The 20,164-nt window shown below is 36.3% G+C and overlaps 1 protein-coding gene across 2 annotated transcripts in view; it reads right to left on the reverse strand.

Annotated features, from left to right (window-relative positions):
* The window catches only part of LOC134839038 (doublecortin domain-containing protein 1-like), a 196,256-nt gene that overhangs the window by 29,839 nt on the left and 146,253 nt on the right, over positions 1-20,164 (reverse strand). Inside the window, exons 17-31 of one of the 2 annotated variants that reach the window (XM_063854438.1) lie at positions 17,768-17,902; positions 17,338-17,581; positions 16,739-16,901; positions 16,272-16,412; positions 15,501-15,922; positions 14,952-15,022; positions 14,664-14,793; positions 14,139-14,398; positions 13,655-13,835; positions 13,102-13,332; positions 12,274-12,783; positions 11,873-12,091; positions 10,838-10,964; positions 8,901-9,073; positions 8,308-8,490 (exon numbers count right to left, since the gene is read on the reverse strand). In XM_063854438.1, the coding sequence (XP_063710508.1) occupies positions 8,308-8,490; positions 8,901-9,073; positions 10,838-10,964; positions 11,873-12,091; positions 12,274-12,783; positions 13,102-13,332; positions 13,655-13,835; positions 14,139-14,398; positions 14,664-14,793; positions 14,952-15,022; positions 15,501-15,922; positions 16,272-16,412; positions 16,739-16,901; positions 17,338-17,581; positions 17,768-17,902 (3,190 nt within the window). Of the gene's footprint in view, positions 1-8,307; positions 8,518-8,900; positions 9,074-10,837; positions 10,965-11,872; positions 12,092-12,273; positions 12,784-13,101; positions 13,333-13,654; positions 13,836-14,138; positions 14,399-14,663; positions 14,794-14,951; positions 15,023-15,500; positions 15,923-16,271; positions 16,413-16,738; positions 16,902-17,337; positions 17,582-17,767; positions 17,903-20,164 lie in introns of both variants that reach the window. The other variant, XM_063854437.1, reaches the window with a different exon arrangement.

Consider the following 20,164-nt stretch of genomic DNA (forward strand, 5'->3'; position numbering starts at 1 on the left):
CCAAATTTGTTGGTTTACGCTTCAATGACTAATCAGAGTCCTGAAAACAATTCAACACCAAGAATTAAAGTTACTCTTACGCGGACAGGCATATTAGATTGTCGAGGAAAACCTCTCCTGCAAAAACTCGAACAAATTACACTGAACGATATCGAAATCGACAATTTACGGAAATTTTTTACAGTTCTTGACTACTTTCAACTGTACAATGTCCAGACTCCAGGAATTTCGCCAGTCAATTCCGTTGTTCAATCTCAACCTGGAAGGGCTGCAACCTCAGCTGGGAGAGAGAAGACAAATCCATTTGCATGACCATCAGCTTCCAGCTGAACTGAAAGAATTAGTCAAAACTGATAACGTTGAGGAAATACATTTAGTTCAAGCCACTATCAGAGTTGCTGCTCATTTTGTTGTAAAGTTCAAATCTAATTGTAACCATGACAAATTCACAAAATATGAGTTTTTCTTCATTGAACGAGGAGTTGATTTGCCTGTTGAACCGAAATGACGAATCACATACATATACCAAGTTTTGTGAATCATAATAAATATATTTATTGATTGTCTTCATTTTCTTTTGATCTTGTGTGATTACTAGTTGCTAACATGTCGTGTTTGAAAATTCAAAATTTCAAAAAAATATTTTTGCCAAAAGAAAACACACAAAATGTGAGTTTAACAGGTGAGAATTTACCAAAAGAGTTATTAGACGAAATCAGTACCGGAAACGTAGAAAAAATTGTTCGGATACTTCTGACAGACAAAAACATAGCAAGATATATAATAAAATACAAACCAAACGGCAATAGATCAGAGAGAAAAAAAGGCGATTGGTATGCAGTTGTAACTATCAACCTTGATACAAATAAGCAAAAAAAGTCTTCCAGTAAACATGGAAATTGAAGAAACCACCACTGTTGAGAACAATGATTGCGACTTTGTAGACATTGGTGGTGCCGAACAGTCTTTATCTCACGAAAACAGATCTTGGAAATTTTGTAATTCTGTTTCTCTTCCGTCTGCAGAAGTTGTCTTTTTCACACAAGTCTGTTTCATTTTCATTTTGCTCTCTTTATCTATTTCAAAATTGTCTTTTTACAATCTTAGTTGTGACGAGACTGCCATTTGGCTTTCAATACTATCCAGTACAGTTGGTTACATGTTACCCAATCCCAAGTTATAATAATGAATAAGATCATTTCAACAAAAGATCGTCTGTTTATGTCCGTTTCAGGTCCCTCGGGATCTGGCAAAACTGATTTAATTTTTCAAATGTTTCTCAAAGGTACATTCTATCCATCATATAACAAGATATTTTATTTTTATCTTCACGATCAACCCAAATACCGTTCCTTTGTTTCTAACAACAAATTTGATATTGAATTTATAAAATTGTCCAGCTTTGAAATTGTTAATAACTTACGGGATTGTATGATTGTCTTCGATGATACCTGTGAAGAAATTTTTAATGAAAAAGATTTTGTTAAATTAGCTACAGCAGGCCGACATAAAAATGTTCATGTTATTTATGTCAAGCAGAATTTATTTCAGCAAAGTAAGCAATCACGCACAATAGATTTGAATACAACTCACTTAATTTTGTTCAAATCACCTCGAGACATACAACAAATTGATTATTTAGGCAGACAGTTGAATAATGCAAAATTCCTCCGTCATGCGTATCAGTTGGCAACGAAAGAAGATTTCGGTCATCTGTTGATAGACTTGGATCCCAAAACTTCAGAATGTCTTCGTTATTCGTCAAACATAGTTCCACCATCACCAACCATTTTCTATTTACCATCCTCAAAAGCAGTTATCACATCTCTTGAAAATGAAAGAGAAAGAATTATGTATATTGAAGCAAATGCTCAATAGTCGCCATTGTAGATCAATTTTGACAGGAGCTGATTCAAATTTTATTAGATTTCTTTGCGATTGTTTTGTGAATGTTTTTCTGGGACATGTTCCAGCTAACAAAAGTTTCATCGAGAGTAAGAAAATACCATTTGGAAAAATTGTTGACCCTAAGTTTAGTATCCGAGAAAAACGAAAAGTTTTGGCAAACATTATTTCACTGGTTAAATCAATCGGAGAATCGTGTTACATTTACCTGAAAAACTAGAACCTCAGGCATGTATGCTGAAGAATTCATCCTCATTCCTCGAAAAACATATGCTCCAGATGAAAAAACTGCACCACAATCTCAAATCCTTCATAATCCATTAATTAACGACAAATCATCTCAACTCAATTACATACAACGATTTCGAGAACGAAATATCAGCCGTGACTCTCCAGCACCATTAAACCCAACATCTCCTATTCCTTTAACCCCTAATAATGTAGTACCAAATCTTCGAAAAAGAAATTTATCTGCACTTACTAATTTCAGTGATGATGGTGATGATGAAACAGAAAAAAATTTTGAATCATACAATTCACTGCAGCAGACAAGCTCAAAGAGAACAGAAAAAAACGATGAAAAAAGTAATGGAAAAACCGCTGAAGGGTTTCGAAATCCATTCAAGAGCTATTGGAAGCTAATAAATTGGAAAGGGCAAACATCGTGCTAAAGCAGTTGTTCAAAGTTGAATCCTTGACTTTAGACGTTGACGGATATGTTTTAATTCAAGGAAAACCAACACTCGTTAAAATTGAATCTTTTTTGTACGATACACAGCAAAACACAAAAAAACTTGAAGGTGTTTTTTATATACAAATTTTGAAAGAACTGAATCTTGATCCTAGCTTAGTGTCCAACACTTATGCCAAACAGATTCTCCGCTCGCTTAAGAGCGAAGCAGCTAAGCCCTCAACTTCTTCCTCCTTCGTCTCCGACGACAACCCGACAACTGAGTACTCGAAGAGATCTAAACCCTCCTCTTCGAAGACTCGATCGACAACTCTCAAACCCAAAACCAAGCAATCCGACAAAAGAAAAACCCAGAAAAAAGAATTTTTCCGCACCACCAACGACGACGATGACAAAAACTATGAAAGCAGTAAAGAATCGTTTGCGACGACGTCAACAAAAGAATGGAAATCCTACTATCAGTGAAGAAAAGAAACTCAAATTACTCTACACGAAAGGTCCAGCTGCATTTGGTAGCGTTAAAAATTTAACAAATGCTAGTCAACTATCACCAAAAAAAGTTAAAAAATTTCTGAGATCTCAATCATCACATACAAAGTATGGATTGTTTCGTAAAACATATCCTCGGCTAAAAGTGATTGTTAACGATATCAACGAAATTTGGTCTCTTGACTTGGCTTATGTTGATAAATTGGCTAAATATAACCGAGGGGTACAATATTTGTTAGTTGCTGTCGATTGTCTCTCTCGCTACTTACGAGTGGAACCCCTGAAGACCAAATATGCTAAGGAAACAACCGAAGCTTTCAAAAAAATGATCAAAACAAAACAACCAAAAAAAGTTTGGGTTGACAAAGGCACCGAGTTTAAAGGAGAGTTCGAAAAGTTATGTACTAAACGAGAAATCATGAAATACAACACTCACAGTGAAAAAATCAGCGTTTGCCGAAAGAAACATTCGATCGCTCAAAAGTATTATGTACAAATACTTGGAGTTTGAATGGACTTACAGTTATATTGAAAAATTACAAAGTTTTGTTCAAACGATTAACTCACGCGTTAATAGAGTAACAAAATTGGCTCCAAACAAGGTCACAAGAAAACATGTACCTGCTTTAGTTTCATTAATTGCAAACAGTTCATCGAAGTTGGTACAGAAACCAAAATTTTATGTTGGTGACTATGTGCGAATAGCGAAGACTGACTTTCCTTTTAGAAAAGGTTACAAACAGATTTTTACAGACGAAGTTTTTGAAATAGTTGCCATTCCTACTGTAAACCCTCCAACATACAGTCTCATTGATGCGGAAAAGGAAGAAATTAGCGGAAAATTTTATGAAAAAGAACTTAGTTTAATTGGAAACAAAGCTGATTATAACGAAAATGGGCAGTGATGAGTTTACTGTACATTTGATTTCCACAGCATCAATGGATTATTTCCCAGACAACACTTTGGCCAGTTTTAGAAATTTTTGTAAAGAAGAAATAGCTTTAGACGGAGATTGGAGAGTTGCTCTCTCAGAAATAATTTTCCCCACAAAATTAAACAATGTTACTGATGAGGAATTTACGTACTTCAGAGCATCCGAAGTAGTAGCCAGTAAATCCAACGCTGGCAATCGGAATACAATTTCCAGACCCTACTATGGCGAAAAAGTTTTTATCAAATCAGGAGAGTACACTTTTATAGAACAATTGATTAATAAGATAAAAACAAAACTCAAAGACAAAATTCATTTTGATGCGAGTCCTCAAGAAATCACGAATAGCATGAGCATTTGGATGAACGCAAATGAAGGAATCTCATTCCCAAGTCCCCAAATACCCAGTCTGTTAGGCTACAATGCAAAGCTTGATGAGAACGGTGAATATCACATTGGTTACAAAATGATACCCTCCTTCGATGCATCTTATGAGGGAAACGAACTGTACGAATCTCATTTCCCATATGACTTATCAAGTGGGACAAGTCTAATTTTTGTCTATATTGACATTATTCAATACCAAACTGTTGGTGATGCAAAGGCCCCATTGTTACGCGTCATTGATTCAAATAGACGGATCAAAAACGGTAGTGCCTGCAGCATTGAACCTAATCATCGAAAAAACTTCACTAATTTAGACTACAAAAAGTTATTCACTTCATCTGTACAATCAATATCGGTACAGTTGCGCACAGAAACTGGAAGACTAGTGCCCTTTGCAGGAACTGGTAAAGTTGTGTTGACTCTAAAATTCAAGCGCTTTGATTGAAAACCAATGTAACAATATTATGCAAAGCAAGCTTCACTTCCTCATTTCTCTGGACACTACCGACAACGCGGCAGTGGATTTGGCGCTTTGGCTGCTGGTATTGGTCGTGTTGCTATACCGTTTGCACGACGGGTTATTCTACCGGCTGCAAAAAAACTGGGCAGAGAACTTTTGATGAGTGCAGCGCCAGAACTAATTGATGTCGCTATGAAAAAGAAGTCTCCTAAACAAGCATTGAAAAACACTGTCACAAAAACTGCAAGAAAACAACTCGGTGGTGGTAGACGTCGTCGTCGAAAGACACCAATGAATGGATTACGAAGAAGAACGTCAGTAGGGGCTCGAAAAAGAAAAACAACCATTCGAAGAAAAACCAGACCAGTGAGAAGTCGAGCAGATTTTTTCTCAAACATAAAAAATTATCGCTAATTTGTTACCCAATGAAGCTACCCATAGCTCTCTGGATTTGTTTGAAAAACAACCTCTTTTGATTACTTTTGAAAACGCTTTTGATCAAAAAAATTGGACCTGTCTATTCACCTAATGGACCAATGCTTGAATTTGAAATCACCGGTGACCGTAATAATTTTGTTGACCTGCAAAAAATTTATTTGGAAATACGATGCAAAGTAACGCAATCAAATGGAGCTGATCTGCGATACGACAACACTGATCCTACTGTGTCTGATTCACCGTTCCTCGTAAACAACTCTGACTGTACCCTATCTGCTAATGGACTCAAAATCTCAAATGCCAATAGTAATTTTGCGCATAAAAGCTTTATTGGAACAGAATTTTCTAACAGCAAAGGAGCCAGGGACTCATGGCTTAAGTGTCAGGGATATCGTTTTGAAAACAATCCCGCTGCAATAGATGCAGCTGATTTCACATCTCAACGAGAACTGGTCCGTGAATCGAGGGAAATTTGGTTCTATGGACCCGCTGGAGTTGATTTTTTCACATGTGACAAGCATTTGTTGAGCGGTGTTACCCTCAGACTTTCCTACAGACGTTCTCATGAAGACTTTCTCATTATATCGGAGGATGCTGCCAAGCATTACAAGCTGCAAATACTCGAAGCGAACCTATATGTTAGAAAAATGACTGTGACTGACCATGTGCTCTCTGCCATTGAATCAACTTTGCTCAAAACACCTGCGAACTAGCCATATCAAGAAGAAATTACAAAAACATTTCTTGCAACAGCTGGTCAGCGCAGCTGGCAACAGGAAGATATTTTTGCTCGTGAACCGGTGAGACAAATTATCATAGCATTGAACACAAATAATGCATTTCTAGGAACAAACCGAACGAATCCTTTTCATTATCAAAAATTTGGATTGGAGCAAGTTACTTTGAGACGAAATGATTTACCAATAGCAAGTACACCAATCAGTACACAAGATCATAAACGTCTCTTCTTCAACACACTATCAGCGCTGGGTTTGTTGCACTGCGGGCTGGGAATCACTCTGGATAACTACCAACAGCACTTTATTATGTGTTTTGATCTCACTAGCACACAGCAGGCAGCTCATGACTTCTTGCATCCAGAACTTACTAACTGCTCAGTTTCACTCGATCTTCAATTCTCAAACGCTTTGACAGCAAACCTGGAAATTTTTGTTTGGGGTATACGCTCATCCAATGTATTTATTACCTCCGACCGCAAAGTTACAAAGAACGTCCTTCCCATTTCGACAGTCTGAAAATGGATGAAACCCAGTTGCAGGACCTCATTCAGAATTGTAAACATCTGAAATATAAGTTTTTTGGAGTATTTGCAGCCGACAATTTTCCACCTCTCATCCCAAACAATATCTTTATGATTGTGAACACTTCAAAATCAGATTCTCCGGGGACACATTGGATTGTGATATGCAACAGAATAAATGTTTTATACTTCGCTGATCCTCTCGGTCTTCCTCTTTGGCAGTACACCAATCTGTATAAACGATTGAACGAGAATTTTCATCAGGTGACTGAATTGATGACAAACTTTCCCATGCAAGACTCAAACTCTACCATGTGCGGTTCTTTTTGTATTTATATTGCACATTTGATTTTTGATAAAAACTTTAATGGTGATGCTTCTGATTTTGTTTACATAACTGATCATGTTTTGAAACGTTTCCTAACTCACATGCTTACCCATTAACTAACCATTTAATATGGTTGATTTATACATTTTACTATTTAATTTTGAACAATACATTCTTTTAGTAATTGAAATTTTACCCAATTGTTAACTGAATAGCAGTAATTCGAGAAGTTAAGCTTTTTATCAAAGTGAGAAAAAAAGAAAAAATCGATCTATGGGGGGATATCACCATACCAGCAACTGTACAATTTCCGGACGGGTTTCGAAACGCCGCCTTTCGGCTGAGAGTCGAGCGCCATGCGTTTTCCTCTACTCAGACCCCAAGAAATTTTGTTCCACTTCAATTTTATAGTAACAAGTTAGGTACAAGTCTTAGAAATGATTGCAGCAAAATTAATGGGCACTTTTGGCTTTCATCAGTGTTCTCGTTTTTCAAGATCTTTAGACACTTCAACCTTTTAGCTCTTTCAATCTTTCTATAAAATCAAAGCTTTTGTCATAGATTTCAGACGTTTATTTTTCAGTCTCCTGTAGACACGGAAAATGGAAATGTCGAAACTTTCAAGCCAATTTCATTATTTTAGAGTTTTCAGTGTTTCGTAATTTTTCCTTATTTTTTAGCTTCATTTGGCTTAAAGTAATTTTTCATTCTTATTTTGGTCAAATTGATTATTGCCTAAATAGAGGTGGCGGCCGCCGCACTTGACGAATTTTCCTTTCTCCGAGATTCAGCAATAAAACATGCATTTTTGAAGGAAATCGTTCACCGCAGCCAACAGTTAAGCTACGCTGCCAAAATCTTGTGCTTTCCTATATACCATATAGTTTGGTCGCATATAATAGGTATATAACGCCATTTTACATGTAAACAAATCAATACCCCCAAACTTTAGAAGGGAAAACATGCACCGACCAAAACTTAACTTAAACTATTCCCGTTTCCACAACGTTCAGTGGGAATACTCAATAATATACCGAAGTTTTACACGAGGACTATTAGGTATAAAACTATACATGGTGACAATTAGGATTATTACATAGTGACCATTAGGTATAAAATTATACATGGTGACAATTAGGATTATTACATGGTGACCATTGCTGATCATTTAATACATGGTGACCATTATGATTTATACCTAATGGTCATCCATGTATGACAACCCCCCCCCCCCCCCCCGATCCTAACGCACTATATGCATACTACTCTCATAATATTTAACACGTTTCGCTAATGAGCATTTATTTGTCAAGAATGATAGATTTTATTTTACGCTCTTTTTGATAGACTTAATTTCAGGTCTACACCTTATTTAACTCGTTTCATTTCACTTAGACTAAAAGCGGTTAATCTAACCTTCTGGTGTGATGAACTTGTTTGTCTTGGACACGTAGAGCGGCATTCTATGACTGGCTAACACCGCTTCCACATTCAGTTCCCGGATGTCGAGGAAGTCGGAGTGACCCGCTGTGAACTCTGCAATGACATCCTGTGTTTGGTCCAGGGCGCTCGAATCAGTGAACTCCAGATCTCCTGTATCTACGCCATTAACATTCTGGTCAACACCTGAATATGAAGAAATGTTTTCCCGTAATTTTCCAATTATGAGTCATAATAGATCATATTATGTAAGATCTTCATTTAAAAAATTTCAAAAACTTTTTCATGTTTACATTGTAAAAGCACATCAAAAAAACCAAATCAGGAGTTCTTGACATTAAGACAGTTTTTTTTTTAATTTCTAAACCGATTTTACTAAATTTGTTAAAGTTGGTCCAAAAATGATTCGTTTATCGATAATCGCAAATCAATCAAGTGACATTTTTTTCAAAAACTAATTGAAAAAATGTACAAAAAACGGTACGATAATACATTAGTTTAACAAATTCACAGCTGACGCCTGAAACTGAGATGATATGTCGGATGGAACTGCTAAGTCAAAATCTAACCAGAGAGGGAAGCTTCGGTGCTGGTTTCTCTGGCAAAAACGGGATTCTTGAACACAAATGCCGACTGAGAAGAGATTCTAATTTCACAAGACTCAATAATTTGATCAGGTTGTGACTCTGTGGTCGGCAAAGAGAGACGACATGACACTTTTTTCCAGCTGTTGTCGTCTAATCTATAAAAGCAAGCATGAGAAAGCCCTGTTTATTCTGGTTAATTCAATGTTCGCAGCATTTTTGGTCCTCAAAAATGCACTCTTTTTCTTAATTTCTATTTCTCAATAACTGACGCCAGCTTATTGTTCCGACTTTCGTAGAAAACGGAAAATTTATGCTCAGTATGGTTTTTTATTCAGTCAATTAATAGTTTTCAACATAAATTTTTCATACCCCATTGAAGATACCGACATTCTGAGTTCAAATTCAAAGAGATATTTTACCTCCAATTTTTTTTGTAAAGTTTTAGGGGTTTAAAAATTGCCAAAAGTTGCTATGTTCTGGACTAAATTATGCGCGTTTTTGAAGATTTTATTCATATAATGCTGAGAGCGTAACGCGAATCATTTATGCGGGGCGAATTATCCCGCACAACAAACTCTCCTGTAATATTCGGATTTGACACTTTATGCTCATTTAAATTAATTGTTTTGATAGGTATTGTCATTTTCTGTTCTTTTTGTATTTGTGAAACTTGACTCTTAAGAACAAATTTCGTTGGCCTTTCTTTTTGATAGCAGTGACGTCTAGAATGCCAGATCTGTAGAAAAAAATTCCGTCTAATTTTGTTTTTGTAGCATCCGTCTAATTAATAAATGTTTATCAGTAGAAGGTCTATTGCAGTGGATCGAAGAATTTAACTACTTTTTTTGTTCTCCGCTTAATGAGACACCTGAAAACGGGCCGTGTTGGCTTAATGGTGTTCTCCCAAACGATTCTAATTGGTATTTATAAATTTTTTATAAACAGCTTTGTAACAAGATATCGTTTGGAAACAATTTATTATTATTATTTGCTTATCGTCTAACTTCCTAGGCCCACTCAAAGTTTCACACTTTGATTTTGTCCGTAATTTATAGGTTTTCAATATTTTCTTTTCCCAAAAACTATTCGATATGAATTAAGGGACAGTCGGAACATTCAGGGCTTTGCCCTGATATACGAGCAGTCTTGTTAAGTATATATAATTTTCTTGTACAGTTCTTTTAAGTGTAAGTTAGAAAGAAATATCGTGCAATTCTTGTTGTTGTAAATAGAGTTTTATTTGCAGTTAGGCAATTAGGTATCTTTCCGCTTTCCAAAAAACAACATGATCAACAAGCTCCTGACACTGCGAGCCTTTTTTTGAAAATTTCCTTACTAATCCCGACCCCTTTGATAACGCGCGCCATTGATAAAGGTGGGACTACTCGCAATACGGTGAAAACCTTAATGTTCCCGCTGCCTTTTAACGAGTCTGAAGTAGCTCTCAATGAAAAGCAGAAAATCGTGATTCAAACGAGACTGAAATTTTTAAACTCTTTATCTAATTCTTCCTACAATGGTCTAAATTTGAATTGAATAATCAATTGAATAGAACTTTCTAAAAAAACACACGGCAAATAAGTCGACAAAAATTAGGCCGAAATCACTTAGCCCTACAAAAAAATTTACATCTGAAATTTTTTTAGCAATAGATCTACTAATGCATTAACTCTTGGCACAATAACTCGAGGTGTTAACCGTGCAACGTGCTGAAAAAGGACATCATGAAACTGGAGATCATCTTGTGAACAAAGTTCTTTACGGGAAAAAAGTTCTTTCTTATTCGGGGAAGGGAAGAAAAAGAACCTGATTTTCTTCATTTTTCTATTTTTAAATTTATTTGCCAAAAGATTCGACTGAGTACTGAGGATATATATAATATTTAGATTCTGCTAAGGTATACCGAAGATTACACTTACTCTGTTTCGGAGAGCACAATTGTCTTTTCCGTCTTTTCCTGACTCATTTTGTAGGCGAATACTACCTTCAGCTCTGCACTGGTGGATTCTGCCGAGCGAGCATCGAGTTCCACTTTGAACAAATTCTCTGCAAATACATTGAAAATTTTATGAGTTGGACAAGGAACTTTGCCACAAAAACATAGCCAACAGACAGTTGGAAAAAATAGTCAATGAACGCAAAGAAACAACAACTTTCGAATTTCAAAGAAAAAAAATATATGGCCCTAAATCTCTTTTAACTTCCAGAACAATTTATGATTGGCATTTTTTTGATGAAATTACCTCAATGTGAAAAAACTGGAGCATTAAGTAAAGTTTTTATTCCTGTGGGAAATCTAAAAATTAATTTCCACCTGCAAAACTAGAAATCGATCACGTTTTTTCGCCACATTTACACGTTCGTATTTGGATAGCGCAATTTGACTGCTTATTAGCAGATGCATTTCAAACTCAAAAAGTGCATATATACCTAAGGGCATTTATAAATGCATTTAAGTGTTTCAATGCACTCCAGGTTACAAGAGCATTTTGAGAGTTTTCCTGAAAAAAAATCATCGCGACCTATAAAAGAGTCTGAACTACGTTCATCGACTCTTAAAAGTACAAAGTTGAACGCCTCATCTGAATCACGGTTGATATTGAAGAGAGGTTTTTATATATGTCAAGTCAATTCATCATGAATATTTACATATTTGTGATCAAAACGTTGAACCACTAGTGTCGGAACAGTCGGTGTCACTTCCGCTGTATTCGTGTTCTCTTGCTTCTTAAACTAACTTGGTACTTGGTTGTTTTGCATAATCATTTTCTCTGTTATTCAGATGAAAAAACATCCTTTCACATATTTTTATGACCACTTCTCAGCATATAGAGTGGTACATTTTCTACAGACTTATATTTAAAAATTTAGTTGCAGCAATCAACTAATTGAAGAAAAAATGGTCAAGTATCTTTTTATATTTTCAATGGAATTATGTTGGTCTCATTACTCACTTTTTTGCACAAGATATGTTACGTCATAGGAAACTTCAAATTCAGACGCCCTCGTGAGACTGTGAACTTCGCTGGCAACCACAGAGCAGGTTCCTTTCTTGGCAACTTTCAGTTGGGTAGAATAATTTTTGGGCAAAAAGTAAGCAGGTGATGTCTGTCCAATTAAAATCGTCAAGTCTTTGTTTTCGAACAAGTTTGTTTTCTGGCCTAGTTTCGACACTGAAACAAGACACTGGTTAGTTTCAGTTTAAATGAACGATATATTATCGTACAGAGGCGACGCTGCGCTTAGCATACATGAGTGGAAAAAATTAAATAAACCAAAATTATTATTTCACCACAGAAACGCAAGTGATGTGCGGACTTGCTTTTGAAACGCAAATGATAGGTGATATTCTTACGTTCTGGCGTATCTTCAACTAGCTCAAACTTTGTCACACAAAATGATGTCTCTCTATCGTCGGTGACATTTATGAAAAGTGTGCTCTCGAACGGATCTTCGGCTTCTTCACTTTTCGGCAAATTGAGCATCCCTCTTACTTCCATCCAATCATCTCCATCAGATGAAATAATCGCCGCAATGAATACAACCGTTTCTTTTCTAGCGACTTTCGATCGCTTGAACATCAAAGCACATGTTACCAAACTGGATTTAACTGAGTCCATTTTCAGCAGAAAAGTCATTTTATATCTATTGTTGAATTTGATCACGCTTGATACGTTCTGAGAAATCGCCGAAGCCTTCCGAGGTCTGTCAACTTCGCAGTAGCACATGTCGAGGCTTGAGTCGTATTTCGACTTCAATTGAGCGCCGCCTATTGCTGACCAATGAGATGGTACTTCGGAATGTTCTGCGAAGTTTTCCTCGTCGAAGGTGGCATTTCGAATCAGGTTCACTTTCGGCTCGGGGGCTAGCAAACAAATATTTAACTTTTAACAAATATGAATAGCCAAAATTTCATGCAACTATTGTACAACCATTCATACAACTTATGTTCATATAAAAAACACTCAGAATAATAAAAAAAACTCCCGAAAGCTAGCTCGAAAAGTGTGACTGGACTTGGGTAACAAAACAAAAAAAAACAATTAGTAATATATTGAAATCTTAGAGTTAAAGTTCTTAATTTAAGATTAAATTCTGATTCATAGTGCGAATATTTAGCAGCGAAACTTGTAAGACAGTTAGGACTTATATTACGTCCTTTTAACCAGTGGACTGAACTCACCCGAAGGTCTAAGCACAGGACTGGCCACAGGAGTCGAACTCTCATTCCTTTCATCTTCGAGTCCTTTGTCTACCCCTTCACCTTGTGCAAAAAGAGCCCTTCTTTGCTGTCTGGGGTTCTTCTGGGTCTGTGGTCTGGATGGCAGCTGGATGTCAACTGAGGGACTGTCTCCCCCTCCGAATGAGTCATCGTGGCCGGAGGGTAGTGCTGATTTACGATACGTTATTGTGCCTGAAAATTTGTGATAGAACTAGAAGTCAATGAATTCAAGAAAATTAAAAACTGATTTCAAAGCAATTGGGTTATTTTTTGGAACCAAAAACACCGAATAAGACCGAAACAAGATTGAACAAATAAACAAAACCATCGATTGTTGTTTTGTTAACCCGTTTAACATTTCAATGGAAGAAACAAAGTATGCATAGGAGCCAAAATAATTGCACTAGTTCAATGAAAACAACTTTTTAGTCTAGCCTTTTTTGTTCAGCATAAATTCCGAGTTAACTTTTGAGAAATTTTAGAAAACATTTGAGCGAATCAGGGCGGCTCTTACCATCTGCGCCTATATTCTGCGGTCGAATCACTGTTTTCCCCAGTTGCCGAGCAGCATATGAGTCAACAACTTGGTCCAGTAGCTCCTCCCAACATGTCATCAGTTCTCCTTCTGGTCCAAATAGATACAGGGACCCACAGGAAGTTCCCAGACCCAGTTTTGAAGACAACGAAGAGATTAACTGAAAATCAGTATAAAAATCAAGTCAGTGATACGAAATATAACCGAGTGCGGACGCTACTGTCAATGCCTCGTTTGAAAGGCCTAGCCTCGTCTTACAGAAACGGTATTAATGCAAAACAGGAGATTTTTTTATGAAAAATTTCAATGTGCATTCAAACAAATTCGTCAAGTTCAATAGATTTTTTTTACGGTTCAAGTGAATCGCTGAATATATCCAATTGATTTTACATAAAACAATAAATCAAGAGTTGTTATTAACGACCTCATTTAAAAGTTTACTTTAAAAGGCAAAAATGCGAACCTGCTCATATGAATTTGCAGAAACCAAGACTGGCATATCATTCACGTTACAACCATTTTTTCTCGCCAGCACAGAAATGAACAGTTCTTTTTCATAAAAAGAGAAAGGCTTGTCAGGAATGGTGACTTTCTTCTTGTGTTGGTTTGCCAGATCTGTTTTCAGCTGCGCAAGGGTTAGCACTTCTTTGTCGGGTGACAAATCTACTGGTTCATTGGTCAAAGCCTTGAATGATCCTGTGAACTTCTTGGTGAGAGGCAGACCTTAAATTTCATTGATTTCAATCTTTGATACTACTCTCTCTACCCCCATTATAGAACATATGACATAATAACATGTAAGACCTTGGAAAAGATACAAAGGAAAAAATAACATAGCCAACTTCGTAATTTATGTGCAAGTCCCTAACTTCACATTTTGAAAACCTTTTTGACTTCATTCAGGCAGATCTGAGAATGTTCATATTTTTATACGTGCCCTAATTTGGGCCTATTAATAAAAAGACTTCAGATGTCTGCATTTACTTACCGGAATGCATGGCACATGAGAATTTCTCCTGCTCTTCCATTTTCTCCACCACTTTTCCCATTCCTCTGAAGACACGGGCACAAGAGAAACAGAGCACGTACTCAGTGTTCAAATGACGAAACGCACCACCCTGAAACAATGTTCATTCGACAGCATTCAACCAAGGAGCCCATAAGCTTAACCACTGACCAATTGAAACGCCATGCCTTTTATTCAATTTCAGGGATTAATTTTGGCTGTTAAACTAATGTTTTTTGAAAAATGACTGGAGTTTGAGGTCCTACGTACAGGCTGAGAAATTATCTCTGTGTTGTTGAGCGCGGCTGAACAAACTCCCACACGATTGGCAATTGTTAGTCCTGAAATAAAAATATCATGTTAATTCAAATCAATCTAAACCGAAACAAAATTAATTTTAACATAAAAACATCCAAGGCTGAAATGGTAGCACCCTAAGATTCTTCCAAAGTCGAGCCACAAAAGGTAAACGGAAATCCATACCATAGTTAGACCAGATAAGAAAAGCTCATATTAACCGCTCTTAAATTAGTATAATAGCCAATCATAAAATCTGCAGTAAGCGTGCCAATATTGACAGCTTTGTAAAATTCTATTGATAGTACATTTATTGCCATTGAATGTTCTGCAAGGAGAATCGCCCCTTGTTGCTTAAGGGTGAGACAAAATTACCCAGCCCCGAAAAATAACCAAAAAAATTAAATGTAGTTCTTAAGCAGGGGCACAACAGCGGTTCGATGTGATGAGCTGTACAGCTCGTATGTTGGTCCTTTCCCTCGAGGATAAATGGTCTTAAAAAGTGAACTAATTAAAACTCACTTATGTCAACAGAATTAGTCGCAAACGCGTCAATAATTCCCAACTTCACATCGATACTCCATTTAAAATGTGCGTTTCCAAACTCATACGAGGTCATAGGCTGCAACATAATTTCACAGCCCCGATAGAGCTCCGATTTATCAGGACGAGTTTCATCCCCAGGCAAACAGGCCGGAATGCATATGGCTAGAGATTCGGCAGGCATGTCTTTTGGACTTATTTGCCCGTCGTTATGGAAAATCCATTTCTGCATGGGATCCAGGGCATTAAACGTGGCCAAAACAAGCCTTCCAAACTCGTTCACAGTAAAGGCAAGTTTTGGATTGAACTTGCAGATGATGAACTCGTGATCCTTAATGAGAAAGCTTTGTTTGAAGTAACTTGGGCTGTAATTCTCCGGTTTTTCTGGTTTGGGAGCTGGTCTGTAAAACAAATTATTAGTTTTGAAGAAGATTAAAACATTACTAAACACGACAAAACCCTTCTTTTTTCTTCACCAGTCGGCCTATTTTGTAAATTTCAATTTTTGAAAACCAATGTCTTAGAACATTTATGCGTACAACTCTCCCAACATGCTTCACTCTGTGCTCGACTATTTTTGACCAACACCTAAGGACGACTTACGTTAAAAATTATCAAAAAAGAGGCCGAATTATTAGCGCTATTCAGTTTGCACGCAGAAGTATCGAAAATTAAAAACGAGCCAAATGAAATGAAATATTCCCATAATTTTGATCTTTCATCAGTTCAGGATTTTGAACGAATACTGACGGTGTCTGTGGTGGCACTTCGTAGTCGTGTATCTGACAGGTGTTGGATCCCTTACACATCTTACAGTGGGACATCCACTGAAACTCGTGGTGTTTCTCCATGTACTTGTCAGCGTAGTAGTGGGATCGAAAACGACAGTTTCTGAAACACCACGAAAGATATTTTCGGTAGAGTGAATTCTTTAAACAAAAAACGACTCTGGGATCTCATATTCGCATTCATTAGCTAACAGAAACCTAAAAACGTCTTTAACAAATCATTGAAGAATCGAAAAACGTCTGCAACAATTCAATGACAAATCAGTTATCAAGATCTTGTAGATTTTTTTCAACTCCGCCTAGGTAAGTCTTTAACTCTTGAGTTAAATGCGAATGATCAAGAATAAGCAAATGGTATGCGTACTACCGGGCAACAAACAACGAAAACAATGACACAACAGTCTTCTAATTCTGTTGAGGCGTACTAACTGTTTGGCGAGCATTTCCTCCTCCGTCTCAGGGGGGGTTGGCACTGGGGAGGGAGTGGGGGTCCTGCCTATGGCTTCTCTCTCCTGTCCACTCAACTCACATATGCCCACTTTGACGAGAGAACCCGCTTTGAGGTCGCTACCTTCCACCTCCATACAGAGACCTGCAGATCACGTAAGTTACCAAAGAAATAGAAACAAATTTTATTACGATGAACATTTCTGCGATAATTAAGTCACATTAAGAATTTAGGTTGAATCAAAACTGAAATTAATTCAAGCATCATAAAGTTTGTCAATAAGACAACAAAAAATTTATTGTAGAACTTTCATGGCTTTCAAACCATGATGAAATCTTGGCATTCTACATCAACCTACAGGATGTAGAAAGCAAAGAGTTCCGAATAGTCCAGAAACACACGAGGAAGCCACTGCGTTATTTTCTGATATCTACAGTCAAAAGCTGTGGAGATCAGAAAATCATTATTTGACAGACATAATGATGCTAAAATCAATCTGAACAGGACTGAATTGAATCCCTGAGGTATATAAAAAAGCCCTCAAGTATTTAAAAGTATTTAAATAATATGAATTGCTTGCCTCTGAAGCTAGTCAGTGTCTGCAACTGTTCGATTGCTCTAACATCAGCAGCCAATCTGGCTACATAACTGGCCTGACTTATATCACTGGCAGCCTCCGGATTGACAAACCCCTCCCCCATAGTCACATAGACCAGGTCGTTCTTGTTCAGACTCTCAAGCGAGGTCAGTTCTTTGCCAGTAGAGTCAAAGAGTCTCCGACATGCAGAGGGCAGATGTAGACTAGAAGTACATTGTTCCAGGAACTGAAACGAATGTTAACTATAGCGAGACGTCCAGTCACCAATACCTCCGCTTGATAGCAACATTATGGTCATAACTAACGCGTTCTCATTGTATTCTTCGTCGAAGATTTCATCAAGTCATCCGAGGAATGTAATTTTATTCTTTTTTATCTACAGCACACATCAATAACTGCTAGAATGACATACCATGTTAAACTCATGTTGTCGGATGGTGATGTCCAAACAGTGTATCTTGCCCGATACTTCAATTTCAGCCCCTCCTCTTCTCCCTTTGTTTTTCTTCTTCATAATCTCCGTTTTCATCTTCAACTTCTTGTACAGCTGAAACAACTTTTATAAATAACTCTTTAACTAGATATCGTTTGGAAACAATTTATTATTATTATATTATTAAACGGAATCAATGCACTTAAGTCCTAGAAATAATTTATTGGGTATTTTCAACTTAATAACGTCGTTTATGTTAAAAATGAGCTTTTTCTGACTAGGGAGCAAAAAATGCTTATGAAACAATTTCTATTTATGAAAACTTTATAATAAGCATTTTTTCCATCGGAAGTAAAGATGTTAAAATAATTTTTAGAATATTTTAAATTTAATGACGTCGTTTATGTTAAGAATGAGCTTTTTCTGGCAATGAGTTTTCTGCATAAACAAAAATTGTACGACAAGCATTTTTTGTCTGGCTTGGTTTTCCAAAACCTATAACTTAAAGAAAAAATCGAAAGAGGTTTAAAATATATATTAGGCTCACAATAGATATGCAACTTCAAAAAAAATAATTCGTCAGCTACTTTGATTTTATACAATTTGTTTTTAAAATGTTAAACACATCCGACTGATCCGAGGAGTCGTTTCACGTTAAGACTGGCGACACAAAGGCTAATTGAATCTGTACATCTTCGTTATGATGATACAATTGGATCCATCTTAAAAATTTTCAAACCATTCATTCTCATTCCTATCATTACTTTGTAAACTAGCTACAATTGCTTCGGCGCTCTCTTTAACACCAAAAATCAGCTGTGCCTTTTGAAAGCATAAAGCAAATGAAAAAATTCGGTGGAAAAACTCGATTTTTCGCCGCTCTATTTGCCCTAATGTGCTTATTAATGATACAAGATAGCTATGAAGAAAATATCAGCTACAGTCAACATTTTTGAGTGATATCGCAATTTCCGATTCCATCACAAAATAAACAAGTTTGCACTTACTGTCCGCTAACATAGGAAGCAATCCATTCAAATTTCGATTTTTCATTTGAACTTGTTTCCAGCTGCCACGAAAGATGACGAGCAAGAACTCACATTTCTCAAGGTATTTTCAATTTCGTTAAATTTTTAGCCGCAACAGCGAATAAAATAATTTCTAAAAATATGTACCGAACAAACACAGTTAAAAGCAACCTACCAACAATCAATCAACAGACATTTTGCAGTGATGCTGAATTTCCAGACGACTACAAAATCGGATTGTCATTGGACTTTTGAGAATTACAAAACGCTTGAACAAACTGTTATAATAAAAAAGAACTATTTTTCAGACAAAACCTATGTTTGAAAAATGTCGAAAATTCAATTTTGAATCTAAAAGTATGCCAGGATGAAAAATTTTTTCTTTTTAAGCATATAAACTTGAAAGTTTCGGATCATTAAAAGGAGCAAATCAACTATTACAGACAGTTTTTGAGAACTAAAGCTTGTTTTGTCAAGACTGGAATAAAAGTAGCCTGAAACTTAAAGTTTGAATGCAAAATTTGATAAAAGTTGCCATATTGCGCTTTTAATTTAATTTGGTCTGTTCCAATATTTTGTAACTCTTTATAGTTATTGCCAAATTTTCGCGGTATCCTTTTAATCACACAAAACTGATCACTGCAACGTCAAAAAAGTGAGTTCGAGAAATGCAAAAAGAACAATATGCCAAATTTGATCGTATTTTGCATTCAATCTTGAATGTTAAAGAGACATCACTTTTTTCTGATAAAATAGCGTTTGCATAAAAAAATAATCTAAAATGAATTTTTTGCTCTTTTAACTAATTGTCTGTTCGAACTTTTTAATAATTGTTATAACCTAAGTAAGCTTTTTAACAATTAGGTTGCTCGAGGTCGCCGATATTGCCAACAATTTGGCATTCGCTGTAACGTTTTAAAATTTTGAAATAAATCTTAATTTCGAGCTAAAAATAATGCTAAAAAGGCGTGCTGGACATCAAGCCAACCGTAATTCAATCCGAGTAGTAAAATTACAATTCCGAGCTTTGCATGAGCTTTTTTTAACAAGTTATTGGCTTTTTCATAATGTTTGAGACTCTACTAGATGTTTTGGAATATTAAAAACAAAAATTTTTGGAGGGGTTTTTCATGTGTATAATGCATGCATTTCAAAATCTGGCTGATATAACTATCTGATGCCACTCCTAAGTAGTGCATTGTTATGAAGAACGCTTATTAGGTACGAATTTGCCTGATTTTTGAAAATAATGAAGTAACTGATGAAAATTTAGCGCTTTGAGGTTCTTGTAAAGTTTAAATGTCGGCTTTAAATTCCTTCGGCTTAAAGTTCCGTCGGACTGTTGTCC

Source organism: Symsagittifera roscoffensis, chromosome 2 (genome assembly GCF_963678635.1).
Source record: "Symsagittifera roscoffensis chromosome 2, txSymRosc1.1, whole genome shotgun sequence".
Lineage (NCBI taxonomy): Eukaryota > Metazoa > Xenacoelomorpha > Acoela > Convolutidae > Symsagittifera > Symsagittifera roscoffensis.